Below are 12,223 nucleotides of genomic sequence, written 5' to 3'. Positions count from 1 at the left end.
AAGCTGCGCTGTGAGGCAGGTTGACTCTATGCTACAGCCTGTTGATGGAACTGTTTATATATAAACTTGAAATCAGTTCAAATTACATTTGAGATTGTTGATATTTTACAAAGAAAATTCTACTGAAAAAGTTGAAACTAACATGCTTTATAAGCTTTATGAAAATGCGGTAACCTAATGTGTAAGAGGCATACATATGCTCAAGCTAGTTCCTGCTGGTAGTTTATGCATGTGCAGACAATGTCCATTGCAGACATGTTAAATTACTATTCTCCTCTTTTTTTTAAATGTTCAACATGAAATCCACAGTAGAAAAAACAAATGTTTTTTTTACTGTGGATTACTGTACGTCTGTGCAAATAGAAACTAAATATTCTTATTATGAGTGTTCTTTAAAAAGACAAACACTTTATACTTTCCTCATTCAGAGACTTACATAGCTCGATCTAATGTCACTAAATTTGGTAAAAAGAATATTCAAGACATGAGAAGGATTCTATGAGAAAAAAATTTTAGTTTGAAAAGTTGCCAATGCAGGGGGGGGGGGGGTATGGTGCTGTTGTAGCCCAGTAAGCCAAAAATTTCCATAAAACGAAGTTGAACACCTGTTTTGTGGCATAAGAGCTATAAAGTAAAGGGAAAACTTCACGAATGCATTTCTATTGATTGTGTTCAGTATGCACCTCACTTTACCTTATCTTGTGTTACTTGTAAATTTACTTTATCTTAATGAGTGCAACGCATCAGCTGCTCTTTGTGAGTTTTGTTCTAAACCACCGAACTTGCATAAAGGTCCTCTGTCAGCTAATACAGTAAGATCCATGATTTGGAAGTTTGAAGAAACAGGATCTTTGGAAGTTCAGCCTGATAGAGGACCACAAACCAGCGCTGCAACAAGTAAATGAAGAAGTTGCTGTCGCAATTGTTGACATATCACACAAAAGTGTTGCTGGTAGTAGCAGCACCCATGGAGTAGTGTGACAACTGGATATGCCTTATTCCACAGTATGGAAAGTCTTGCACAAAATTATTACATTTTATCCATACAAGATCAGCTATGTACGGCAGCTGCTATACAATACAGGATGATTGTGATAAGTGACTAACATTTTCTCTAATATTTCTGGTCAGATTGGCAGTCAAAGATGCATGGCCTTTGAAAATTCTGTGGGGAGATGAAGCACATTTTTATCTGAACGGGACTGTAAATACTCAAAATTATCAAATTTGGACTTGGTGTGGTTTCACAGATTTTAATAGGGCCATTCTGTTTCAAGGCTACTCTGTAAAGACCAGTAACTTGTTCCATTACCACACAAAAATATCACAATATGCTGAACCTTTTAGTCATTCTGCAATGATGATGTCTGGATAAGACCATTTTTATGCAAGATGGAGCACCTCCCTACATTGCACAACCAGTACAGCAACTTCAATGGCATCACTTCACAGAAGAAAAAGTGATTAGTCGCTTCTTTCTAATTGCATGGCAACTTTGCTCCCCTGACATTAATTACTCCATGCAATTTTTTGTTGTGGGGTTACCTGAAAGGCTAATATCTATCAAGACAACCTTAAAGGACAACATATCATGGAGTGTGATGAACATTTCATCAGACATGTTATGTTCTGCTGTTGAGAAAGCTGTGTACAGGATGCAATTTCTGGTCCATTCTTGTGGATTCGACTCCTTTGGCTACATTAAATCAGGTCCTCTTTCAAATGGGTAAGTATATATTTTTTTTTGTTTGTTTGTTTTAATGCCTTTTTTTACATTGTACAGGGCCACTTTTCCCCTATTGGCTACTTTTTGAATTTTTTTTTTTTTTTTTTTTTCAGAGTCCTTCTTTCCATGTATTGATTAGTCTCTCTACTAAATTTGGTGACATTCCAGTTGTTACATCAAGCTATATAAGGCTCTGATGAAAAGGAGAAGTTTAATTATGTACAAATACATAACAAATATTTATTTTTCGTTATTATTTTTTATTTTTATAAATACAACCGAATAGCTTTTTTTTTTTATTAAACTTACCTCTTTATGCTGCAGAGACACCCTATCACTGTTGGTGCCCCCTGTATTCATCTCTGTATACTTCATTATGCTAACCTACTATTTAATTCACTATACCTGGGATAATTTTTGTTCATCCAACTCAGAAGCAGCAGCAGCTTAATCTCATGTGCCTATAAACATAAACCAAAATAGTTAATATATTTCAATGAAAACAATGAAATGCATAAAAAATGTAAGAGTAATTTTTTAATTCCTCTCATAAGAAAAACTGTAAAAGAATTTTTTTACTTGCTTTTCTTATTATAAACCAATAAACATATTTAAAAAATAAAGTGACTGAAACTGAAATTATTTTTTTGTAGAAACCTGATCTTTTGATTCATTCCGCTCAATAAGTGCTCAATTATTCTGCCTGTTTGATTGATCAATTGGTAAGAATATCTGCTCTCCAAACAATAGGATGTGGGTTCGAATCCTACCATAGGCATCTATGTTTGTGATTGTTTTTAGGTGGAAGATGAATTTCATCATCTTCCACCTAAATGTAAGACCATCACTCTGCTCATTAGAGGCCTCAAGTGATATGAAAAAGTCGTGTTTGGTCTGTAGAGCAGGGTTTCAGAACTGTGTAAAAAAATAAATAAATATACAGAAAAAAATTGTAAAATTAATTAGAAACAGAATGGTCCATCCAAGTTAGTGATGTACTTAAAGATTTACACCCTTTCAAGGTTAGGAATCACAAAAATAATTCAAAAATGTTACCTGAGTATACAAAGACATCTTCATAATTCTTGAAGTTTTATAATCCTAGGTTTCAAGGAACTTTGAATAATTTGACTCATAACACAGATATTATTCCAAACTATACATATAATTATAGAAGAGTTCTATGAATATGAAATGTATATTTTATTTAAAAACAGATAAAAGTTAACAGTACTGACAAATACCATTCTGACATAATGAGTAAAAGATCGACCTGACTTTCAATACATTTTTATTATAAGTTTTATTTCTAACATAGGTTCTCGTTCCTGCACCCTGTTAGTACCCATTAGGGGAAGCTAAAGCTGCTATCAACCAAACGCACGTGAACAAATTAAAATGCTCCCAAATTTCTGCCCTAAAGGATCCTACCTGGGGCCAAGCCTAAAAATAATATCATTATTATTATGGGCAACTCCAGGGAGTCATTAGACTCATCGAGGAAGGCCCCAAATCATATTCATCACAACTATTCGACATTCATACAGTATCTATCATACCTCGCCTTAAACTCATTCACTGTCACAGCATCCACCACCGACTCAGGGAGCGCATTCCACTCATTCACTACTCTAAAAGTAAAGAACCCAGCTCTAACACCTTTACTAACCACACTTTTGCCCAGTTTCCATGGATGTCCCCTAGCCCTCCCACAACCAGCCCTGTTCTCAAAAATATCTTCTGAATTAATTTTATAGAAACCCTTCAGTAATTTGAATGTCTCAATCATATCTCCCCTCCTCTGCCTATCAACCAATTTTTGCAACCCACAAATCCTCAACCTGTTCTAATAAGGTTCATTCCACAGACCTGCTATCATCTTGGTCACTCGCCTCTGGATCCTCTCCACCTCCTCCCGATCAAGAAGAAAGCTAGGTGACCAAATCTGAGCACAGTAGTCGAGATGGGGTCTTATCAAGGCTCAATAGAGAGGAACAATAACCTGCTTGTCTCTGCTTGTCAACGTATTCTTCAGCAACCAAGTGATTTGATGAGCTGTTTTGGTCACTTTTGCAATGTGTCCCCTAAATTTCAATTCCTTATCCACCAACACTCCTAAATCTCGTGCCTCATCAATTTCCTGGAGCACGGTTCCACCAATGCAGTAAATTGCCGCCAATCTTTTCACCCCAAAATGCATAACCTTACATTTCGCCACATTAAATTGACATCCATTCTCCTTAGCCCAGACCTCCAATCTATCCAAATCAACCTGCAAAATTTTGACGTCATCTGCATTCACTATTGCCCTACTTCACATCATCCGCAAACAAATGAACTGTTCCTCTCAGATCCTTTCCTATATCATTTATGAACAAATTAAACAGCAGTGGTCCAAGAACAGATCCTTGTCGCACACCACTAGTCACAGACCGTCTTGTGGACTCTACTCCTGAGTAAACCACTCTCTGATATCGCTCCGTCAACCACCCTCCTATCCATCTCACCAACCCTATGTCCATCCCCACATGCTGCAATTTACTGATTAGAATTCCATGTGGTATCCTGTCAAAGGCCTTAGGAAGGTCCAGTAGAATCACTGTAAACCCATTACCCTTATCCAGTTCAGCTGGCACTGTGTTATAATACGTGAGCAAGTTACTGAGGCATGACCTACCCTTCACAAAACCATGCTGTCCCCGATACAGTATCCCATTTTCTTCTATCCAATCTTGTATTTTCCTCTTGACTATTTTCTCTAAGACCTTGATAATGATTCCTGTTATGCTGATTGGCCGGTAATTTTCAACAGCAGCCTTGGAACCACCTTTGTGCAGTGGAACTATTTTCCCCTCTTTCCAACCCCTTGGGACTGACCCAATCCTGATGCTCAAATTAAACAAAATGGTCAAGGGCACTGACAATTCTTTAGCCGCTTCACGTACGACACGAGCTGGTATACCATCCAATCCCACAGATGTATTGACATTGAGGTTCTGTTATAGACTAGTTACCTCTACTTCATTCATCACAATTCCAGTATAAGCTGTCGGTTCTTCCATTCCTGCAAAGTCACCACCTGGATGATATACTCTTGCAAAGTGCTCGCTCAGTAATTCCACAATATCGACTGATTCGGTTACCTCCCTACCCTCAGCATTTATTAAGATCATTCTACCATGAGCATTTTTCCTTTTACTTGCAACATATTGAAAAAACTGTTTGGGATTCTCTTTAGCCTGCGTGGCCAATTTCCTTTCGTAATCTGCTTCTGCTTTTCTTACCACCCTTGTTACCATCCTGGCCTGAGCTTTATACTGTTCTTGCGCCTGATGGTCACCCTTCTCCTTAAATTCCCTCCACAATTGTTTCTATTTTTTGCAGCTCAAACTTAATAGTGTTATTCATCCATTTAACCCCTACTTGATTTATTATTCGGACTCTTAGTATACAGTCAACCATTTCCTCCTGCAAACAGTTCTTAACCACCTCCCATGCACTATCAACATCCAGCCCTTGCAGTTTTACATGCCATGGCATTGAGCCAAGCACACACCTAAGCTTGTCATACTTACCAGCCTGGTAATTCCACATGTACTCTGTCTTAATTGTAAATTAGACTCCTTTAGCCACCTCCCAAGTCATGACCTTATGGTCACTCTCACCAATTGGTGGCAACATGGTCATGTTCGTTACAGCCACATTCTCAGTTGCAATTACTAGGTCCAGCACTCTCTGCCCCCTGGTATTTTCCACTACATGTTGCCGTAGATAGTTGTCCCTTAATAACCGCATAAAATCCAATTCCTTCCTCCCATGTGCCCTCTCCTCTTTCCAGTCAATGTTACCATAATTGAAATCACCCATAATAATTACCCTCCTTCCACTCATTTCTTCTATTTGCTTATGCATACTATCCCCACCATCTATTCCATCACCTGGTCTATAGCAGCACCCAATTATATTTTGTTCTGTTAGATTCTATCTTACACCAAACAGCCTCAAATGTGCTTTTTTCCCCATCCTGCAGTTCAACTTCTATACTCCTTGGCTGAAGCTCATCAGCTATCATCAATAACACTCCCCCCCCCCTTTTTATTCACCCTGTCACTCCTGAACATGCTATACCCGTCGCATTCAATCCCACTAGCTTTATCATCTTCTGTCAGCCATGTTTCACTAATACCAACAACCTGTGGCCTGGAAGCGCCAACCATGGCCAAAAACTCTTCCTTCTTGTTCCTAATACTCCTGGCATTAGTGTACATGAATCGCAGAAGCCCATTTGTCCCATCCCTACTTTGATGCCTTATACTAACTATCCCATTCTGATTTGTTGTCCGTCGTACTCGCTCGGGCATAATATACTCATTCATACACTTAACTGCCTCCCTAAAGTCTGCATATCTACTCCCCCCCCCTAATAAATCTAGTTTCCCTGAGTCTGTACATCCACTTCCACATCATTCATCAACACTTTTTCAAGTCTCCGTACACCAACTCCGTTCAAATGTAACCCATCCATCTTATATAAGTCCTTTCGCCCATCGAACTCATTCCACCCATCCACAAATTCCACACCACTCTCCATGCATAACCCACGCATAAAGTCATTGGCAATTATGGCCCTCCTTCTAAACACTTCGCTGTCATACCGCGGTAAGATACTCACCATCCTAACTCTCTCACTCTTTAATATTGAAGGTTTCTCCAGTGTCAAGCAAGATCTCATTGCAAATATTTGCAGGGAAAATGACTGTGCAATGTGCTCTGCCTGCAAGAAACTCACAGAGGAGAAGGTGCTACAAGACCTTACATCCATGGCATGAAACTCAAAGAAATACTCCACGATAAATATGGCAGTGCAATATTTACAAAAGAGAACTTGATCCCATCATCCATTGACTTAATGAACAACAGAAACGTTGAGATTATTACGATCACATTTAAAAATATCTCAATCACCTCAGTCTATAAACCACCAGAAGAAGCTTTCTCCTTCCCTGACATCCTCCTCAATAATAATGCATACATGACTAATGTTGTATTAGGCGACTTAAACAGTCATAGTATTAACTGGGGTTACACAAAGTCCAACGAAGATGGAGAACTTGTTGAAAAATGGGCTGAAAACCTTTCTCTAAACCTGATACATAATCCAAAACTCCCTGCATCTTTCAACAGTGGCAGATGGAAGTGAGGCTATAACCCTGACCTCATATTTGTTAGCTCAAAAATATCCAATGCCTGTGTTAAAAAGGTTTTAAATCCGACACATACTCAACCTAGACCAATAATGCTTCAATTCAACCCAGCAATTATGCCTAACACCTTCCCTTACAGACGACGATTTAATTTCCAAAAAGCTAATTGGAAGGGTTTCATGGAAGATCTTGACTGCTCCATAGAAGAAGTCCCTCAAGAGTATCCAAAATTCAAAAAAATACTGAAGGAAAATCTCCACCAAACACATCCCCCAAGGATGCCGCACAAACTACATTCCAGGCCTTTCCAGTGACATACAAGCCCAGTATGCTGATTACTTACAACTTTACAACACCAACCCCTTCTCAGAAGAGACAATCCAAGCAGGAGAAAAATTATGCTCCAAGATGGCAGAGGAAATGCATTCCTCATGGAAAAAAGAAATAGAAGCTTTTGATGTGACCCATAGTAGCAGAAAGGCATGGAACTTCATCAACAGAATTAAGAAGGATTTCACTAAGACATATGAACATCCGCAGGTAACAGCTAATCAAATTGCTCACCAGCTGTTGCTGAATGGAAAATTCATTATAAAACACAAAAAAAATAAGATACTTAGAACCCCAAGTGAGGAACAAAATACGATTAACTCAGATTTCACCATCACTGAACTCAATGCTGCCATAAACCAATTAAAACCTAGAAAATCTGCAGGCCTTGATGATGTCTGTAATGGACAGATTAAACATTTTGGAACTAGGACTAAAGACTGGTTATTAAACCTAAACAACACTTGCCTCAGAAAGCCACCACTTTGGCCTTTCAGAAAGGCCAAAGTGGTGGCCTTTCTGAAACCAGGGAAAAACCCAACTGAAGCAAAAAATTACAGACCTATATATCACTACTCAGCAACCTCTTTAAACTCTATGAACGATTAATTTTGAATAGGCTACAACCCCTAATCGAACCCCATCTTATTGCTGAGCAGGCTGGCTTTAGACCAGGAAAATCCTGCACATCACGAATTCTCAACCTCACTCAATATATAGAAAATGGTTATGAGCAAAAACTAGCCACAGGAGTAGTCTTTGTAGACCTAACTGCAGCATATGATACCATAAACCATCTCACACTCAGAAATAAAATATACAGAATAACTAGAGACTATGGCCTTGTCCTCCTGAGCCAATCGCTCTTGGAAAACAGATGCTTTTACCATACATGCACCTTGGGGTAGGAAGAGCTGCTGGCACCACCATAAAAATGGCCTCCCCCAGGGAAGTGTGTTATCACCATTACTTTTCAACATCTACGTCAATGATTTCCCCATCTTTCCAGGAACTAGAAATTTTATCTATGCTGATGACCTTGCCATAGCTACTTGGTCAAAATTTTCAAGTCCATTGAAACTACTCTATCACTTGCCTTAAATAGTGTAACCACATACTATACTGGCACTCAACTAAATCCAAACCCCTTTCAAACCCAGACTGGCCTTTCCCACCTTAACAATAAGGAAGCCAACAGGAAGCTATAGATTTCTTGGGAAGGCTCTAATATAGAACATTCCTGGAAACCAATCTACCTCGGTGTGACTCTCGATCGCACCCTCTCATATAAAACCCAGATAGAAAAAACAAAGGCAAAAGTGAATGTAAGAAACAACATACTAAGGAAGCTTAGCTCCTCCAAATGGGGGTGCAGACCCTAGCACATTGAGATCTTCTGCCTTGGCCCTTTGCTATTCTTCTGCTGAATATGCCTGCCTAGTATGGTCCAGATCCTGCCATGCTGAAAAACTTGATTCAGCTGCCACTTAATTACAGGATGTCTGAAACCAACACCACTAAAAGACCCGTATACTTTGGCTGGTATTGCACCCCTTCAATTGGAGGATCTGCATTCTCAGCTGACAAAAGAAGCAGACAAATGAATGATGAACACCACCCACTGTTCGGCCAGACTGCAGTGCCCCAAAGACTAAGATCCCAACATAGCTTCCTGACAACTGTTGAACCACCTAAAAACCTCCCAGAGACAAGACTTCAACAATGGCTTGCACTATATCCTGAAAATAATACTGATATTCCAGCAGCCGAACATCTTCCACGTGGTGCCCACTTGGACTGGAATACTTGGAAAAGCCTAAACAGACTCCAGACGACAGGATGCTGCAAACAAAACCTCATCAAATGGGGCTACCCCCTGGTCCAGACAATTGTGTGTGGGCGACAACCCAGTCCATGGAACACCTTCTTTCTTGTCCCTTTCTTCCATCGCCTTGTGCAAAAGAGGTACCTATATCCTGCACAGAAAGAGCAGTTGATTGTGCAAGATACTGGAGGAACATCTGACCATGTTTATTGAATATAAGTTATGTATAGTTTACTTTTTTCCATATTTAATTATTATTCCCTGTATAATTCACCTACCAAATCTAAGCTGATCTCATTGTAATGTATCCTAATTTTTTGTAAATCATGTTGAACCACTTACTTACTACTGTACTTGTGTTTAGATATAAAATAAAATCGGATAATTTTTATTATGGGAATACAGATGTTTGCTACATGGCACATAGACAACATAAGAACAGATTTTCAATAAAAATCTGTTATTATATTGTTCATACAATGAGATAATCATCATTAACAGCTCTCTTCAGTCCACTCTAGACAAATGCCTCTCCATGCTTCTTCCAGTTTAGACAGTCTTGTGCATCTCTCTACCATAAATGTCTATAACATCTTATTTCATCCTTACCAGTGGTCTACCTGGTTTCTGATAACTAGTTATTGGTGCCCATTCTGTTGTTCTCTTTGTCTATCTGTTATCAGACATTCTCATCAAGTCCTGCCAGCACCATTTGTTGCCTTTTATGGCTAAGGCAATGTTCATTACCTTTGTTTGCTTCCTTATTCAGGTATGATTCTTTTTAGCTAACCAGGTGATTCACAAACTGGTACTTTCCATGCTGTTTTCAGTTTCTATAGGTGCTTTTAGCCAGATTCCAGGTTTCCCTAACATAGGTCAGCCAACCTGGTTGGCATATTTGCCAACAGAGTGGTTGACGAATTCAAGCGTATGCAGGTTTGAATCCCGCCAAGGTCATGAATGTTTGTGATTGTCCTACTACCAGTTACCATATATACTGCTGTGACCTGTGTCCTGACACAGTATGATCCTTGATGTCTTTGTGCCATAAAAATCAAAAACCATAGGACATTGTTGGGAGTACATACTGGTTGCATTTCTTTTTAGGCAGGTTGTTAGTAAATTGCTGTTATTCTAGCTGAAATTTCATTATTAGGTTTATAGCTGTTTGTAATGATTTGTCCTAGATATTTGTATGAATTCACTATTTCAATCTGTCTTTGATTTATTTCAATTTGATTTTGTTCTAAAGTATTTCCACTATACATTATCTTAATATAAATATCATCTATTCCTATATGTTTTAAAGCTTCAAGCACATGGGTCTATTAAATCAAGGGCTTTTTTTTTCATAATCTATGAAAGCCAAGGAAATTGATATATTATATTTTTTGGTTTTTTCCATTACTTGATTTAAGGCTTGTAAATGATCAAAAGTTGAGAAGGATGTTCTGAAACTTGCCTGCTCTTTTGGTTAATGAAAATTTAATATATTATTTATTCTGCCTTTTATAATTTTTGTAAACAGCTTATAAAAGGGCTGGTAGAAGGGTTATAGGTCTATAATTTCTCATGTCAGTTTTATCACCCTTCTTATATAGAAAGATGATTTTTCCAGTATTCCAACTTTTAAGGGTTCTTCCTGTTCTTAAACACTCGGTATACTTTTCTCCTAGTTTTTCTGAAAGAAATCTGCATTTTTTACCATTTCTATTAATATTCCAAGTCTGGGTGCCTTTCCATTTTTCATTTTTGTAAGTACATGTTTTACTTCATCATCTTTGACCATATATTCATTATAGTTTTCAGTATTCTTTTCTCTATAACCACCTCTTTATTTCTATAAAATTCTTATAAAATTAAGCTATAATTAAGCTACATGTTTGTTCTGTTTGTACAGTAATACCCCGACTTACGTGGTTTCTTATATGTACGTATTCCCGTCCCACTTCACCACTAGTCGTATCTTTCCAGCGCCGACTGCATTTGCCAGTGTCGCAAATGCTGTGAACAAGCACTCGCACGGTCTCCATTCACACACGATTTTGATAGTCTACAAACCTTGCGATTGTTTAATGTTATGTTCTTGATAAAAATTTTATCACATAAAAAATAATAATGTCGTCCAAAAGAATCAAGTCCGATTCTTCTAGAGCTAGCAAGAAAAGAAAAACATTGACTTTGGAAACAAAATTCAACATTATTAAAGATTTTGAAGGCGGAATAAAAATTTGTGTGCTAGCAAAGAAGTTTGATCTACAGGAATCCACAGTAAGAACAATCATAAAAGATAAAGAAAAAATTCTCGCTGCTGTGAAAAATGCCCAATCATTGAATTCAAGCATAATTCGTAAACGTCATGGGATTATTGGTGAGATGGAAATGATGTTTAAGTCATGGTGTGATAATAGTGAGAGTAAAAAACTGTCCAATTGATCAACCGACAATATGTAGCCAAGCCAAGCTGATTTTTGAGAGGCTAAAAGTAGAAGCGGCCAAAGAAAATTTCGTGGCCAGTAATGGTTGGTCCAACCGATTTAAAAATCGCTGTAACTGGCACAGCATCACGGAAAGTGGAGAGGCGGCAAGTGCTGATAAAGAGGCTATGTCTTCTTTTCCTGAGGCACTTAAGGCTATCATTGAGGAAGGTAACTATAGCAGTCAAACCATATTTAATGTAGATGAGACCGGCTTGTTCTGGAAAAAAGATGCCTAAGAGAACTTTCATCGCAAATGAAGAAAAAACGTTTCCTGGCTTTAAGGCTTCCAAAGACCGGTTGACAGTAATGCTTGGTGGAAATGCAGCTGGTGATTGCAAGTTAAAACCTCTCTTAATTTATCACTACAAAAATCCAAGAGCTCTAAAAAAAAAATCTAAAGCTGGCTTGCCAGTGATTTGGAAGTCAAATTCTAAAGCTTGGATGACAACTTCTATTTTTGAAGACTGGTTTGGTCACCACTTCATACCTGAAGTTGAACATTATTGCCAGTATAAAAAAATTCCGTTTAAAGTTATGCTCATTATTGATAATGCACCTTGTCACCCTCCTGCAACTTTAATCGATTTTGATCCATGTGCAAAAGTTGTTTTCTTACCTCCAAATACAACCAGCTTACTTCAACCGATGGACCAAGGAG

At 38.2% G+C, this 12,223-nt stretch overlaps 1 protein-coding gene across 1 annotated transcript in view; it reads right to left on the bottom strand.

The window, feature by feature from the left end:
* The window catches only part of LOC150098332 (ras-specific guanine nucleotide-releasing factor RalGPS1-like), a 321,760-nt gene that overhangs the window by 268,448 nt on the left and 41,089 nt on the right, over positions 1–12,223 (bottom strand). The window contains exon 2 of the mRNA XM_090405650.1: positions 2,036–2,187. Coding sequence (XP_090261776.1) covers positions 2,036–2,101 — 66 coding nt within the window. The 5' untranslated portion in view covers positions 2,102–2,187. The remainder of the gene's footprint in view (positions 1–2,035; positions 2,188–12,223) is intronic.

The sequence above is a fragment of the Typopeltis vanoorti genome, chromosome 15, assembly GCF_054136105.1.
Source record: "Typopeltis vanoorti isolate ZY-2024b chromosome 15, IOZ_Tvanoo_1.0, whole genome shotgun sequence".
Lineage (NCBI taxonomy): Eukaryota > Metazoa > Arthropoda > Arachnida > Uropygi > Thelyphonidae > Typopeltis > Typopeltis vanoorti.
Note: the sequence above shows the minus strand (reverse complement) of the source record. Positions and strands in the feature narration are given on the sequence as shown.